At 41.9% G+C, this 17,928-nt stretch overlaps 1 protein-coding gene across 3 annotated transcripts in view; it reads right to left on the bottom strand.

Annotated features, from left to right (window-relative positions):
• RASEF (RAS and EF-hand domain containing) overlaps window positions 1–17,928 on the bottom strand; it is an 80,495-nt gene that overhangs the window by 35,298 nt on the left and 27,269 nt on the right. For all 3 annotated transcript variants that reach the window (XM_047831545.1, XM_047831546.1, XM_047831547.1), the window contains exons 2-4: window positions 10,802–10,948; window positions 7,554–7,644; window positions 2,182–2,277 (exon numbers count right to left, since the gene is read on the bottom strand). In XM_047831545.1, coding sequence (XP_047687501.1) covers window positions 2,182–2,277; window positions 7,554–7,644; window positions 10,802–10,948 — 334 coding nt within the window. The remainder of the gene's footprint in view (window positions 1–2,181; window positions 2,278–7,553; window positions 7,645–10,801; window positions 10,949–17,928) is intronic.

Below are 17,928 nucleotides of genomic sequence, written 5' to 3'. Positions count from 1 at the left end.
ACACACACACACACACACACACACACACACACACACACACACACACACAATGGAGTATTACTCGGCAATCAAAAAGAATGAAATCTTGCCATTTGCAACTACGTGGATGGAACTAAAGGGTATTATGCTACGTGAAATTAGCCAATCAGAGAAAAACAAATATCATATGACTTCACTCATAGGAGAAATTTAAGATACAAAACAGATGAACATAAGGGAAGGGAAGCAAAAATAATATAAGCGAGGAGGGGGACAAAACATAAGACACTCAAATATAGAGAACAAACGGAGGGTTGTTGGAGAGGTTGTGGATGGGGGGGATGGGCTAAATGTGCAAGGGGCATTAGGAAAACACTTGGGATGAGCACTGGGTTCATATGTAGGGCATGAATCACTGCAATCTACTCCTGAAATCATCATAGCACTATATGCTTAGATGTAAATCAGAAAATAAAAAAAATAAAAATAAAAATAAATAAATCCTTTAATGTTCCCTCACATAAATCATTGCTTGCTCTCTTGCAGAACAACCCTCAAGCATGCAAGAAGTCTGGTGTGAGAAAGCACAAACTGTGTACCAAGACCACTCCCTTGCTTATTGGCTCTGTGACTCTGGACAAGTTACTTCACTTCACAAGGAACTCAGCGTCCTTACCTGTGAAAGTGGGAGATTTACCTATCCTCAGAGAAAGTTTGAGAATTAGATTTAAAAATTATGAAAAGGAGCTTAGCAAATCATGAAGTCAAAAAAGTATTGGTTATTACGGTTAAGCAAGACGGCCAATGATTAACCCCATACTATGGATGAGAAACTAAAGATAAGATAAAGAAGCCAATTGTCCCAGGTGTTACAGGCAGAAAGTGGCATAGTCTTGATAAGAACTCAGGTCCCAGGCTTCTGACTCCTGCTCTTCGCTGACTATTTGGTCCTCATCATATGCCTTATCATGGTAAGAAATTTTGTGTCTTTCTTGTGTAACTTTCTCTTAGCCTAAAGATTTGGAAAGGCATGAGGATAACTGAGGACAGGGGCTAGGAGAATCTGTGATTCTGGCATAAACAAAGGATTGGTCCATTCAAATTCTGTAATGCAAGCATTATGTATGGTCTAACGACCTTTGGAAATCAGAGAAAAAGGCTGACATCAATAATAATTTCCCAAGAAGGCTACTGGGGAAAATTTTTAATAATTCCAGAGGTTTGAACTGCAATAGCCCATAAAATACAGTTAACTGTCCCTTAATCTCATGAATATAAACATTGGAAAGAGCTTGAAAGGTTATCATATCAACAACCAGAGAAGCAAAGTGATGTGCCAGAATCCACGATGCTACTTTCAGGGATGATTATTTTTTAAGTATCCATTTGCCTTTTAGCCAAGATATTTCCACTAGTTATGGAGACAATCCACATGCAAGAAGTGGATCCCGTACCGTGCTGCAGACAACCGGTACCCGCAGGTGAGAGCCTGTTTTAAGCATCTCTTGCAAACTCTGCACCCAGTGATTTGAAACTATTAATGGTGGGAATACGCACAGCACAGAAACTGGCAAATGTTTCAGACTCCTCCCTTTCCCCCTTCTGCCTCCAGAACCAGTTGTTAAGTATCTACCAGCACACCACTCGGTGACACATAACCTACTAATTAGAAACCAAACACAGCAAAGGCCAAAACCAATCACACCTTTGCTCACATTTCAACAAATTCTCTCCCACCTCCTACTGATCTGGGGTCCCCTAGATCTGCAACTTTCTACGTAGAAGAAAGTATTTACTTCATTTAATGTTCACTGAATACTGACTGTGTACCTTGCAGTAAGCTGGGGATAGGGATACAGGAATACGTGACGAGTAAAGACAGTACCCCTCCTGTCATGAGCAGAGTCCACTGAACGTGTGGGAATTGAGGGCACCTGAGGAAGGAAAACTGGGGCTTGATGGACAACTGTTAAAGGGATCAGAAATATTTATTAGATCTGTGTGCAGAAGATAGGTTCCCCTTGGAAACAGAAAAGGAAATCAGGGATCTTCAAAAAAAACATCTTTCCAGAGAGTGCAGTTTGACTCTGAAATCTGATTCCAACTGCTGCTTTAATATGATTCCAAATGTATTTGTTGCCAGTAATTAAACACACCGATATACTGAGACTATTCCTAGAAGCCTCACTGCCACAAACCTACCTTTCTGAGTTTCTTTATTGTCACCTGTAGATCCCCTACTTCTGTTTCATACTGACGTCTGAGGTCACTGAGGGCTTCCTCAGCTTTACGTTTTTCCTAAAAAAAAAAAAATTATTGATTTAAAAAAATTTTGTTAACATTTATTCATTTTTCAGAGACAGAGACAAAGCGTGAGCGGGTGAAGAGCAGACAGAGAGGGAGACCCAGAATCCGAAGCAGGCTCCAGGCTCTGAGCTGACAGCACAGAGCCCAACGCGGGGCTCAAACTCATGAACCATGAGATTACAACCTGAGTGAAGTCAGATGCTTAACTGACTGAGCCATCCAGGTGCCCAAAAATTATTGATTTAAATAGGTTCTTCAACACCTCATAAAGCAGGAAATGTTTTGTGTCAAACTAAGGCTGACCCCAAGTCTCCCACACAGGGAGTGTGAGAAGGGATGGAAGAAATAAATCAAATGACTCTTCTGGAACTAGAACCTGTAGGAGTGAAAGAAGAATGGAACACTAGAGCCTACGTGCACACATCAGCTGAAGAGACACCTCTATGACTATTACCCACATTGTGATGGAAGGCCATAGCACATCAATTAGCTAGCTAAATTAATTGTTGCTGTTATTAATTAAAAGATATGGCAACAGCCAAGGGTCCAAGTGCTTGCCTGAACCCTAGCATGTCATCAGGGCCTAGGAAGGTTTGGTGGGTTTGTCCTTTTTCCAAGAGCTCACACATTACCTGAATTCAAATCACATCACCTACACATTGCTATGCTAAGTGCTTCCACATGGGCTCATACTTCCCAAATGTGTCCTATCTGTGTCAGAGAGTGGCAAGGGGCACCCCAGGAGGTCAGCTCCTCCCAAGAGCCCAGGTATCTTCAGATTTCCTTTTTCTCTTAACAAAGTATGTAACTTTATATCCTATGTTTAGTATTCAAATCAAGTTTTATGTTAATAACCAGTGAAATTGAGTGTACAAATATCCACTGATAGCCTACTATATACCAACAGTCCTGGGCACAGAGGAACAAAGCAGGAGCAATGCAGACAAACATGCATCCTGGTGGGGGAAGCCAGGAAACAAAGATGACCTCCGGAAGTACTACTAAGGAGAAGCTAACGATGAGATGTGACAGGAAGTGAGTTAGATGGGGGTAAGGTAGGGCGCTCTCTGCATAGGAGACCTGACCCCATGTCTAAACACCCGCCTGAGATCCAGGGTCTTGCTGCCCACTTACTGGCTGTCTAGCTGGGACAAGTTACTTGGTGCCTCCACTTCCTTACTGGATTAAAGGGAGGACTGTATTAAATTATCCAAGTAAATTAAATAACCCATATAAACTAAACAACCCACATAAATTAAATATTCTATGCTTAGGAGAAAATATATAGGAGAAGAGCAACATTTTCACTCATCATAACCTTTGCCTGAGTAAGCCTCCTGACTTTATCCAGCTTTACAGGTGAGGCAGCCAGTGTCGCCACTTCATGGGTGGGATGAAGATGTGCAGACTCCCAGTGAGGCGCCAGCTTGGACAGCCTTCCTGCCATCAAAATGGACCCAGATGTCACTAGGCAAGTCTCCTCACTAAATCCAGGGCCACGACCCCAAACATAACAAGTTTTACAGTTTAAAAATATTTCATCCAGAGCTCAATACAGGAAATTATCACTGTGTAGCTCTCTCTATTCTCAACCTGTCACAGGTAGATGTCAAGACATCAGATAGGAGGTCATCGCAGCAACCTACATGAGACGTGGCGGTGGTTTGGACCAACTCATCACAAACTTCCAGGAAACTGAAGGGAAGGGAAGCCTTCCCAACTCATTCTATGAGACCACCATTAGACACATCAAACACATCAAAAGAAACCTATAAACCAATATCTTTTATGAGCATGGATGCAAAAATTATAAACAAAATTTAGCAAAATGAATTCAACAAGATATGAAAACAAAAATACATCATAACTGAGGTTTATCCCCAGAGTGCAAGTGTGTTTTAATACTCGAAAATCAATGTGATTCACCACACTGATATTCTAAAAATGAGAAAAACCATGGTCATTTCAATAGAGACAGAAAAAGCATTTGCCGAAATCCAACCTTCCATTCCTGATTGGCACAACAACTCTTAGCCAACCAGGAACCTGCTCAATTCGGTAAAGGGCATCTATGAACAACATGGACAAGGATGGCTGTCTCACCACTTTTCTTCTTCTAACCACTGCAAGTAAGGAGAGAAAAATCAATAAAGTGATTATTCACATCAGAAGTAAAGAGAAGTAAAACTGTCTTTATTCATAGATTACATAACCATCTACCTAGAAATTCTGATGGAATCTACCAAACAAGCTACTGAGTGTGAACAAGGTAAACAAAGGCTCCAGGGTACAAGATCTACATGGAAAACTCAAATGTGCTTCTGTAGATTCACAGTCAGAAATGGAAATTTTCAACAACACCGTGTAGAGTAGCATTAAAATATCAAATACATAGGAATAAATCTGAGGAAAGATTTATAAGATCTTTATACTGAATACTACAAAACATTGCTAAGAGAAATTAAAGAAGACCTAAGTAAATGGAAAACGCATCAGGCTTACGGACCAAATTATTCATTATTGTTTAGATGCCATTTCTCTCCAAATTGATCTATGGATGCAATGAAGTCCAACCAAACCCCCAGCAGATTTTTGTTTTGTTTTTTAGAAATTGACAAGCTGATTCTATGGAAATTAAAGGATCTAAAATTGCCAAGACAAGACAACTTTGAAAAACTAACATTACCTGACTTTGAGACTTATTATAAAGCAATAATGTAATATTGGCCTAAGGCAATCAATGGGGAAAATCAGCAGGCCCAGAAATAAACCCACACAAATACAGTAAACCAATTTTGGACAAAGTGCAAAGGCAATTCAGTGGAAAACAATCTTTTCAACAAATGATACAGGAACAACTGGATATCTACCTGCAAAAAAAACCATGAACTTTGATCCACACCTTGCAAAATGGATCCTAAATGTAGAACATAAAACACATACAAAAAAAGTACAGAAGAAAACATAGCAGAAAATCTTTGTGACCTTGGGGTAGGTGAAGATTTCTTAGATGCTAAAAGCATGATCCATTAAAGAGAAACTGACAAATTGGACTTCATCAAAATGAAAATTTTCGACTCTTCAAAATACACTGTTAGGAGAGGGAAAAGACAAGTCCCAGTGTGGGAGAGAATGTTAAAATCAGAATATATAAGAACTCTCAAAGCTTCATAACAAGAAAACAACCTAATTTTAAAAGTGAGAAAAAGACTTTAACAGCTATTTCACCGAAGAAGATACACAGCAGTGGCCTGGCAAGGAGGGCAGAGGAGGGAGGAAGGGGCGTGAGGAAACCCACAAGATGGACGGATACACCCCATTATCTTGACTGCGGTGATGGTTTCAGAGTATACAGATATACCCACTATTATTGTATTCTATGCTTTAAATACGTGCAGCTTCTTGTATATCAATTATACTGCAAGGAAGCCATTACACTAAAAACATTTAACTGAAGCAATGAATACCACTATACATACAACAGGAGCTAAGGTCAGGAAGAGTGGAATACAGGCCAGAGGACTGGGAGAGAGCATCAAGGAGAAGAGGAGACTTTCCCTGAACTTTGCCAAGTTCAGGAAAAGGGGAAGGAGTGGGGCAACCGTTACCCAGGCAAAGAAAAGAGCTGGAGCAAAGCCGGACCAGAGCTGTGTGGTGAAGAATCACAGGGAGCTGAGCTGAGCCAGATGTTATAATTAACCAAACCTGATGCTATAAGGGGTGGGGGCCATGGTAAGGTCTCTAATACCAGCAACAAATATGTCTGTTCCGTACTTAGCTGGAAGAAGCAGGGAGACTGGCAGCAGAATAGCATATGTGCTCAATAAGTGTGCGATGCAGGAGTGAGCACACAGATTAACGGACGGAGGGAAAAAAGGAAAAGAATTTACGATTTTTCTGTTTCTAGACTACAACAAATGAAGTGCTAACAGAAGAAAGGGATCCCCACTGCACTGAAGCTGGGCCTGTGGATTCTGAGCCATTCACTCAGTTGACTATGACTTCCCAGTAGTTATTAAATATGTCATTAAGAAATAAGACAACAAAGAGACCTGAAGTCATGCATGTGAGAGAGCAGTTTTAGGCAAAGAATATGAAAAAAGGCAAAGTACGCAAAGCAACAGGAAAGAGCGGGTAGGCCCCAGGTGCGATGTGCCCACCACACCTCAGGCACGGTGCTAGGCACATAGCCAGATCATCAGGCTTAACCTCCACAAAGCAGGTAGGTGACATTACCCCATTCTAAGATGGAACCACAACCATCAGAGGGCAGGTTATTTTCCCAGGGCTACCTACCCCAGGCAGGAAGCACACTAAGGCCTGTCAGATGCCAGTGCTCAGGACTTCTTACTATCCCCTGCTGCCTCTCAGTGGTAACAGAGCAAATGAGTGGAAAAGAAAATAGAATGTTCAATTGAACGTTAGCCTCAAAGATATATCATATCTATTTTCGGTTTTCAGTAAAGATTAATCACCTAACTATATTACATAAGGAAAAAAGACAATTATTGTGTCTCCGGGAATCACTGAAGGTGTAGCAACTTTCAACCACAAGAGTGCCTATGATGAATAAAAAGTACATCCCATTAGGGGTAGCCTGGGTGGCTCAGTCAGTTGAACGTCCAACTCTTGATTTCAGCTCAGGTTATGATCCCAGGGTTGTGGGATCGAGCCCCACGCCAGGCTCCACACTGAGCATGGAGGCTGCTTAAGATTCTCCCTCTTTCCCTCTGCCCCCTCCCCTGCTCACACACTTTCTCTCTCGCTCTCTAAGAAAATAAGTAAATAATAAATAAATAAAATTTTTAAAAAAGTATATTCCATTATAAAACACTGAAGTCTGCAGAAAGAATTTTAATTTCCCCACAACCTACATTTAAAGTTGGCAGTGGACATGGTCAGTGACAACGGTATAAAAGCTGAGCTACCTTCCTCTACCAAAGAGGGTTCTGCCTTCGTCCTCAGGCCTCAGCTCTCACATCGCCTCTACAAAGAGGCTGCTGGCCTCCCCGCCTCCTTTCCCCATTGCGGTCTACCACACTTGCTTTTCACTGCACTTGTTGTGCTTGAAATTATCTGCCTTATTTGATTACTTATTATCTCTCTCTCTCTCCTTACTCTCCCCACAAAGCCACCACCACCAAAAATTGCCCTCACTGAGAGCCCCCCGGAGCCTGGACTTGCTGCACCACCTTGCCTGGTGCCCAGTCTACAAAAGGTGCTCCCTCAAGATTCGTGGAAAGAAGGGGCCGATCCCACACACTCACATCTTTCCGTGTCTTGTGCTCTGCCGCCTGAATCCTCTGGTCCATTTCCTCCTCCAGCTCACTCAACTGCATGGCTGCCTTGTCCTGGGCTCTGAAATTCAAGAGGATGCACGCCTTGTCACCACAACATGCAGAGAAAACTTCAACCTCCGCTATTCCAACCCCTATTTTTACAGATGAGGAGAAACCCGCCATTTAAAGTAATATTCCCTGTTCCTTCCACGTAATAAAACGAGATTGGCAATTTGACCATTTGGGTGTAAAATGACATTAAAACTAGACATTAAATAAATGGTATAAATTAGATAGAACAGTATTAAACTAGATTGTGGCAAAGTACAGATAAAGATAGCAAATCACTGGGAAGCTGTCAATAAATTCTGAAAATCCTTTTTACTGCCATGACTGAGTGACAACTCTGGACAAAAAAAGAACCCCATGGCAAACAGATCGTTAGATATTATTTTGAAATTTTATTCTATGAAACACACAGTACTACAGTTAGAAGGGGAAAAAAAAAGGAATCTCAACAACTATTTCTAACCAGTTACCAAAGTTCTAGAATACAGATATATGGTCTTTACATTGTAGAAAAATTCTGTTTCTTTTATTAATGTCATCACTAAATCACCTCTCTCTAGAGGCAGAGCACACGGATTTGCCAAAAAGTCAGAAATGGGAACATTTCATTGAAAAGAGTTCTGGGATAGTTTTCTTGAGCAACTGTCTAGTATGGAGACATCTGCCACTTTACAATGGTTGAGGCTTCAGATTAAACCCTAGAAAAAGTATCATTTGTTCTCTCTCTGCTGCAGGTCTGATTATCTAAATTTTATCCTGCATGAGCCTTGCCTACTCAACTAGATTACGAGAGACTTGAAAGCAGCCACGTGAGATTTAGACAATCAATGACATGCTGTTAATAAAAAGTAGAGACCAGGACCTAAAAATAAGACCTCCCATCTCCAGTTTGAAGGCTTCTGCCATACCATCCTACCCGCTTTCCACTTACTTACTCCTTGTTAACAGTCTGTTCATGCTATAGTTTAATTTCTATATCAAGTTCCAAATGAACACTGAGGGGTTGGGAGAAGGGCCCAGAATAAAATTTGTCATGATTTCCTACTACTTCCTGCTTGTGTTTTCTTCATCCTTACCTTACAGCTTGTCCAAAGGTATGTTAACCTGGTTTAGAAAGTCAGCTATTTCTGGTTCGTTTATAAATACTTACTGCCTGAAATCTAGGAATTACATATCACCAGAGCAACTTTGGTTTGATTTGGTCAACTCTGGGAATGTAAACAGCCAAGCCACATATCCCTTCTCCCTCTATGACCATTTTTCCAACTGCCCCTTCTAGATATCCAGATGCTCCTTCTAAACATCTGGGCATCTGAGACTGCTCTGAATGTGTTCTTTCTGCCTCCTCATTTCTGAGCAACTTTTTTTTTTTTGGTAAATTGGGGTACTCTATAATGACACAGTGTTTGCCTCCAGCAATTCCTAAGTCCTAGTGAAGTGTCTAATGAGATGAAGACTGTCCACTCTAACCTAGTCCAGGGCTCCCATCCAGACACTAGGACCCTTCTTCAGGTCCAAGTGCAGGGCGAAAAGATGGAGACCCTCCCCCAACCAAAAAGCCCAGGTGAGGACAGATAGCCCTCAGGTAAGAACATAAGATAACTGCACAGTTGTCATGGAAGCCCTTCAGCGAGGTCTCAGACAGCTAGGGCAGAGCCTGACTTTGGATTCCACCCAGACAACATAGAAGCAGGAAGGAGAGAAGCACTAACACAGCTCAACACACATGACACACTCACTCCACAGGAGCAGAGCAGCCTGGCTGGTGATGAGAACATTAAGAATCCCATTCTTTTTTCCCCGATGGGTTTACATGGTAACATCCTTAAAGGTCACGTGTAAATGTGTATGTGTGTGTGTGTTCCACATGGTTTTGTGTGAGTCTGTGTGTGTATATGTGTGTGTGTGTGTACAGGGAAGTTAGTCTGTTTTAAGACGTATTCATTGGATACTCTAAAATCTCAACACGTGTGTCTGTGAATCACCCCCAGCTCCATAATGCTCTACAGAATTTGGAATGCAGAGGACCACCCTCCTATCCTACTGAAAGCCCCTAGCAGGCAAACTTGAGGGAGAAGTTCAGGGTCAGGAACTGAAAATTTTCTAAGAAACCCCCTGTGAATGGTACAACTCTTGCATGACCCCAGCACTATACAAAGTCCTACTTAGCATCAATGTTTTAAAACATTACTCTTCTATACGTTAATTCCCTTCACTTACTGCAGAGAGTCAACTAGATAGTTTGATCATCATTTTGAAGGAAAGAATAAAGAGACAGAGGAATAGCCCTCTCCTGCCTCCATGCACATGGGGCACATCCTATCAAAGAGGCTGTCACAAGTTCTGGCAGAGACCAGCAGGACGTGCTGCACGCTCGGAGATGTCGGTAAAACAGATGGCAGCAACGAGCATCTGTGGGGCAGAACACCCAGGAATTAGGGCAAACAACATGCCCTCTTTCCCACTACTGCCAAAGGACTGTGGTCCTTCCGGGGGGCAAAAAGGCTGATGTTTGGATTGTAACATATCTAAGCTCTTTCTCTGCACTGGGCTGCTGGTAAAACCAATAAGATGAATGGCTTACACAAACTGTCTGCATGACAGTATGCGATTAAAGCTTTTTGGCTTTCAGTTCAGGCTGGGCGGGGAGGGCCGGAGAGAGGAAGAGTCCCACCACTAAGCCCACGCCAGGGGCTCCAGCCATGACATCATCGATTGCATCTCAACACCCTGAGAAGGTGAATATTTATCGTTTCATTCTGCAGATGCAGAAACCTGCCCAAAGTCACACACCTGTCAGTGACGAGGCCAGGCTTCAAATGGGAGTCCTGTCTGCCTCTCTGGATGAAAAGTTTCCCGTACGTTTCAAGTGGCTGGATAGAAGATAACAAATCTCTCTGAACTGGTCTGTATGGAATCATTGGCCTTGAAAAGTTTATATGACAGGGTCACAGCGACCTACTGATGGGCTGCTGGCCGCCCCTACAAAGTACTGTCCGACACAGCTGCCCTCATAGCTGGCTGAGTTTAGGCAGCTCCAGATTCCTGAGGCTCAGGAAGCCCACCCACAACATGATGCGACAGTGCAGTTCAGTCCACGTGCCACCTGGTCAGAGAGCCAGTTAAAGGACCCCCGCGTGCTACAGAGAAAGGAAAGGTTCTAATACCTCTTCACTGCAATGGCCAGGCTTTCCATTTCTGTGCTTTGCAGTTTGATCTCGCGGATGAAGTTCCTTATAACGTGTTCGTATGGCTGAATTAGTCTTGGCTCCACAAGGTTGATGTTTAGATACAAGGTACTGACTTGCTCTTTTCTGCCAAAAAAAAAAAAAAAAAAAAAAAAAATTTTAATTAAAATTAAAAACTAAATTAAACCAAGTAACAAATAAAAAGGCAAATTTTCACAATACTTTGAGGAATAAGATACGTAAGAACCAAGGAAGAAAAAAGCAACAATAGAAGGACCGGAAGAGAGGGAAGAGATGCCGTTGCCTTATTCTCCGTATTATTTTTCAAGTGGAACAGCAAGCTCATTTTTTCCTGGATTTATTGAGGGATGACTGGATAAATAAAAACTGTATATATTTAGTTTTATAAGGTCATGACTTAGTGTTAGAAGATGTAGACCAGTGCATAGGGAGGGAATGATAGGGAGTTACTGCTGTTTTTCTTTTTTTTCCTTTAACAGAAAGGTAAAAAATAGATGTACAGAAAAAAAGTGAGGTAACCATTAAACCGATTAATAATGTGTTCCACCAATCTCTAATAAGACATATTTCAGCATTTATGATCAGAAGAGTGAGTATACCTGTTATTTGATAGTCCATTAAAAATTACTTCATATAAATTCATATATACTTATATGTGACAATTCTATTTGTCATTAACTTTTATTAAAAGACAAATACTCCAGAGTCATTTCAAAAGAAAAACTGATGCGCCTTGGCAGCCTGCCTGCTGGAGGATAAAGGAGTGAGTCAGGGGGGCTCGCGGTGCCCCTGACTCAAGTTCAGGACCTGGTGCGCGAAGGAAGGAAGGAAGACCCTGTGAAGACACAGAAAGGTGACCATCTAAAAGCCCAGGAGATAGGCCTCAGAAAGAACTAACCCCGCTAACGCCGTGACCTGGGACTTCTAGCCTCCAAAAATGTGAGAAATCTTGGTTGTTGAAGCCACCCAGTCTGGTATTTGTTACTAGAGATACCTAGGCAACCAGAGCCAACAATAAAAAGTCCCTGAGTGACTGAGTGACAGAGCTGGGATTCCACCCCAGTCTGAGGCTGAAGACCACATGATCCACCATAACACTATTTTGCTTCCCAATTGTGTTAGACATCTGAACCTTGCAGAAGAAACGGGATTCAAAATTAATCCACTGAACTATGAAACAGTGAAAAATCTGAGGTATATATTAACCTAGAAGCTTAGTTAAGCATGGCCTCAAGGGGTGCCCATGTGGCTATAAAATCCCCTAGGTCTTAAATAAACTGTTCAATCTGTGTAGATGCCAATTATGATTCAAAAGAACTGCTCAAGTGAAATGTTATTAATAAACCTGCAGGATGAAGTCACTTTATTTGATATAAGACAGAAAGCAGTCATCACCGTTCCCATCAGAGCGGAGTACAAATGCTAGTTGCAATAGTGAGCTGTACTTACTAGAGCAGGAAACAAAACAAAAAATACTCTTATATTGTCCCATGCAACCTCAGTGCATAACTGGATCATTAACTTCTTTGCCTTTTGTCATTTACGGATCACCAACAGAATACAAAACATAAAAACTTTCTCCTTAATAGGGACCTGCCTGTCAGAGATGGCCATTAAGATACTGTCACCTAGAGTCCTTGTTTAGTGGCTAACAGCACAATAAAATGTTCAGAAGCAGAGATCAGATTTCCCGACTTTCTGCAAATTTCAAAAATAAGAAAGACACATAATGATTTCTAAATCTTCTCAAGTCCTTTGCTGGTCTTGAGATTATAAAGAATTTCGGATGGTTTACAGTGAAGTATACAAACAGATCAATTCTAGAAAATATCTGCCATCATCAGAAGATAGGTTCTGTAGTTAACCATCATGCTACAGACTACTGGAATGCTCATCTGTCCTGCTTCTTCTTACCAGGCACACAGGGAGAAGCCACTTCCCAGAACCGCAGGCAAGTACACCGGAACCATGTGACTAGTTCTGATCAATGGAGTGGGAAGAGAAATGGTGTGTTTGCCACTTCATGGCTTATTCCCTAAAATCCTTCATAAAATCCTCAGCTTATACTCATTTTTGTCTGTCTCTCTCTGTGTCTCTCCTTCCATCCCCTTTCCCTCTCCCTCTCTTCCCACTCCTCTACCTATTTCCATCTCTCTTCCTCATCCTCATAGTTTAAGTGGAGAACTCTAATATGGCAAAGACACAGGATAGAGTGCGCTGGGATTCTGGAGTCCCCACACTGAGGTCACCTGCCCTGCAGGGCTGCCTGACCACTTTAATCTGAATGACACGCGAGAAAGAAATAAGTTTGTATTTTGCAAGTTTGTTCCAAGCCACTATGACTTGGAACTTGTTACAGTCAGTTTGAACTTAAAAAGTTGGCATTGTAGTTTCCTATGCTGTTTTTTAATCATCCTCTTCCAGATTAAATTACTTCCTCATCCTCTTCCGTGCTAGCTTTGCATTTATTATGTAAAAGCTTCTATGACCAGGGTTAAGTCTTTACCACCACCACCACCCACTCTCTTTCAAGGAAACAAAAGACTCTTCTGAAGCATTCATATACTGAGGCAGATACTTACTAAGCACCTTCCATATGTAGTCCAGGCAGTGATTTAGCATTTATTATGTACTAGTCACTCAACCCTCCTGGCAACCCTATAAAGAAGTTACCACTAGTATTCTGTTTACCGAAGAGGAAACTGAGGCAGAGACAGACAGGTAAGCATTGTCCTGATAGCAAAGCCAGGATTCCATCTCAGCCCATCTGGCTCGAGTCCAGCTCCCCATGGAGAAACTAGCTCTTCGTGCCAAGAGTAGACGTTGAGCTGGTCTTCAGGGGTCCCAAGGGCATGAAGAAGATTTAACATACCAAGATTTTTAAAAACCTACTTTGCAGAAGGATGTATATTATCGCTGCAGGGATTGTCCACATCACAAAGAGACTCCTTTAAAGAAGGAAGGCATGACTAAGATTAAAATGAGATAATCTCATAAAATTTGGTTTGCCTAAAGCTATTTGGGGAAAGCACATTAGGAGACAATAAGGCTTCCGACCTTCCCCCACCCCCCATATTCCTGTGTGCTTCATTTGGTCTCTATCTGTGAAACCAGAGAACCACCTGGATTATGCTGAGACAGCCACAGAAAGTACCTGGCAATTCTGACACCTCATGGAAAAAAACAAAGACAAAAAATGTCTTATTGTAACAAGAGATGATACCTGGTCCCTCTATGCAAGCTTTCAATGCCGTGCCCCGTGCACAGGCAGCTAAACACATGTGGGTTCTTCAGCTCAGCAGACTTGGTGCCACTATTTGGTGCCAAGACGATCTTTATTCTGCTAAGAGTGCTGCAGTCACCGGCCTCCCCAGTGTCCTTGCTCCTGCCATCAAAGGTTAAACAAGCAGAGGATGCACAATGCCACACACACAGATCTGGTTTTTTCTGGCCCAACCCAGGGTGGCACAGGTGGGTGCTGAGGGTGGTGCCCGGTGGTGACAAGCCTGAGGCTCTTTTAATTCATTAAGTCCAGGGACTCATCTCAGGCAATTACGTTTGGATTCACAAGTACCACGTACACCTGTTTATAGGTGTGCTTGACAAATACTGGGTAATAACAGAGGGTCGAATCATATGCTTTAGTCAGCCAAGACAAAACATGCTCTCTGCACTTCAGTGCTGGGAGAGCCCCTAACACTAAAAGTAATCTATGTCTGAAGTAAAGAGATCAAATGAAAGGCTGAGAAAGACATCAGATCGGAGAAAAACACGCACTGAATTGTCAACCAGCTTTAGATGTTTAAAACTTGAGTCTACTCATCTTCTTGTCTGATAAACTACAAGATCATTTGTTTAAAAAAAAAAGACAGCGGTGATGGCTAATTACTGATGAAAAATTCACAACTTAGAACTTTTTTTTTTTAACGTTCATTTATTTTTGAGACAGAGAGAGACACAGCATGAACGGGGGAGGGGCAGAGAGAGAGGGAGACACAGAATCGGAAGCAGGCTCCAGGCTCTTAGCCATCAGCCCAGAGCCCGACGCGGGGCTCGAACTCGTGGACCGCGAAATCGTGACCTGGCTGAAGTCGGACGCTCAACCGACTGAGCCATCCAGGCGCCCCACAACTTAGAATTTTAAAATTGTCCCTGGGAAAATAAAAAATAAAAACCAAAATAAAATTATCCTGGGAAATATGCATTTTAAATCACAAATATTCCCACTGAAGCTGAAAGGGCTATTACATGAACTTGGAAGAAAAACAGGTATGCTTAAGATGTGCAAAAATTTTTAAAGGGTCACATATTTTCACAGGATTAACACTTTACTTAGAAGAGCACGTCTATATCTACCTTTATGTGTATGTAATGTAGTAGAGCTGGTATTTAGAATGCCTGCACACCTCTGGTCTAAGGACACCTCTGGGGGCCACCTGGGCAGCTCAGGTGGTTGCCGGCTCAGGTCACAGTCTGTTTGTGAGTTCAAGCCACTTGTGGGGCTCTGTGCTGACAGCTTAGAGCCTGAAGCCTGCTTCAGATTCTGTTTCCCTCTCCCAATCTCTCTCTCTCTCTCCCCCTCCCCTGCTTGTGTGCTCACTCACTCTCTCTCTCTCAAAAATAAATAAACATTAAAAAAAATAATAGGGGCGCCTGGGTGGCGCAGTCGGTTAAGCGTCCGACTTCAGCCAGGTCACGATCTCGCGGTCCGTGAGTTCGAGCCCCGCGTCGGGCTCTGGGTTGATGGCTCAGAGCCTGGAGCCTGTTTCCGATTCTGTGACTCCCTCTCTCTCTGCCCCTCCCCCGTTCATGCTCTGTCTCTCTCTGTCCCAAAAATAAATAAACGTTGAAAAAAAAAAAAAAATTTAAAAAAAATAATAATAAGGGCACCTCTGGGAACAGCTAAGCACAGACAACACCACTCCGCACGAAGGAACACAGTGATCCAATAAGGTTGTTAGGAAAAGACTCCATTAGATTCCAAGTCTTGCTCCCTTAAGCATTAAAATAGGGAGCTATTCATTCAAACTATAAGTTAAATAGATCTAAAGCCCAAACTATAAGTTAAATAGATCTAAAGCTATGAACAAAAGCTAACAGCATTAAGTACCAATGTCTGCATCATTGTACACTAGCGACTGCCATAAGAAAACTGACATTATGACACTAATATATGAGCGTGGGAAATTAAAACATCCATGCCATGCAAGGGGCACCATGCTACATCCTAAAAGTAAAATGCTAAAAAACAGACTGAGTTCCTTCCCTCATTTGAAGGTTAAGTACAAGATGCTCTGGCAACATAGACAGGTGAACATGACCAGCCTTTAGGGGATTACTTGAGAGATGAGTAGATCTCAATTAGGCAGAAAGTAGGAAAGAAGTGAGGGAATGGTGGCCTGTCCCAGGCACCTGTAACCATAAGCTGAAGAGGTGGGGGCAGGGAGCAGGTAACTGGAAGAAGCTGTTGGGACTGGACAGCTCAGAGTGGGGGAGGGACAGCAGCAGCATCAGATGTGGATGTGGCCTGAGAAGTTAGCAGGAGCCAGAGGACCTCACAGGGCCTGAAAGCACAGCAGAGACACGGTGGGGGTGCAGGGCAGTTACTGAGAGAGTAGGAATCCAGCGGAAGTGTTAAAATGAAGTGATAACTTAATCAAGCATGCATCTTTACTATTCCCATCTTCACAACGTTTTGGCTGAAGCAGGTAATTAAGCAAAGGACTTTGAAACAAGTTTGTAGAGATAAAGGTAAATCTAAGTCCATTGTCATTGAATCCAGAAATGTACAACTTCAGAAGTTTTCATGAACTTCTACTTTCCTTTGCCATAGAATGTGTAAAATTATAGACAAGTAAAATCTGATCAGATAGACCAACAGATCACAAGAACAGAACAGAGAGCCCATAAAGAGACCCAGATGAATATAGTCAATGGATATTTGACAAAAGAGCAAAGGTAATATACAATGGAGCGAAGAGAGTCTTTGCAACCAACGGTGCTAGAACTGGGCTTCCTCTTACAAAAGAACCAACAGAGACACAGAATTTATACCCTTCACCAAAATGAATTCAAAATGGATCACAGACCTAAATGTAAAATGCCAAACTATAAAGCTTCTAGAAGATAAGAAAGGAGAAAACCTAGATGACCATGGGTATGGCAACAAAGTTTTAGATACAACACCAAAGGCATAATCCATTAAAGAAAGAACTGAGAAGCTGGACTCCACTAAAATTAAAAACTGCTTTGTGAAAGTGCCAAGAAAATGAGAAGCCACAGACTGCAGAAAATATCTGCAAAAGGTACATCTGATAATGTAGTGTCATCCAAAATATACCCCTCAAAAACCCTTAAAACTCAGTAAGAAAACAACCTGACTTAAAAAATGAGTCAAAGACCTTAACAGACACCTCACCAAGGAAGATATACAGATGATAAATAAACATATGAAGAACTGCTCCACATCATTTGGCATCAGGGAAATGCAAATGAAAACAAAAGATACCACGACAACACCTATTAGAATGGTCAAAATCCAGAACACTGACAACATCAAATCCCAGTGAGGATGTGGATCAACAGGAACTCTCATTCGTTGCTGGCAGGAATGCAAAATGGTATTCACTTGGGAAGACAGTTTGACAGTTACTTAGAAAACTAAATGTACTCTTAACCATACAATCTAGCAATTTACCTAAAGGAGTTGAAAACTTATGTCCACACAAAACCCTGCATATGAATCCATATAGCCACTTCAGTCATAATTACCAAAACTGGGAAGCAACCCAGATAGATGTTCTTGGGTAGGTGAGTGGATAAACTCGGGTGCATCCAGATAACAAAATAGTGCCCAACACTAAAAAACTGACCCGTGAAGCCATGAGAAGAATTGAGGAACTTTAGATGCATATTACTACATGAAACAAACCAATCTGAAGAGATTACATATTAATTCCAATTCTATGACATTCTGGAAAAGGTAAAACCTGGAGACAGTATTTCATTAGGGCAATGAAAATACTCTGTACCATAATAATGGGTATATGTCACAGTACCTTTGCCCACATAATGTACACAAGTGA

The sequence above is a fragment of the Prionailurus viverrinus genome, chromosome D4, assembly GCF_022837055.1.
Source record: "Prionailurus viverrinus isolate Anna chromosome D4, UM_Priviv_1.0, whole genome shotgun sequence".
Lineage (NCBI taxonomy): Eukaryota > Metazoa > Chordata > Mammalia > Carnivora > Felidae > Prionailurus > Prionailurus viverrinus.
This window is presented reverse-complemented; position numbering and strand designations above follow the sequence as displayed.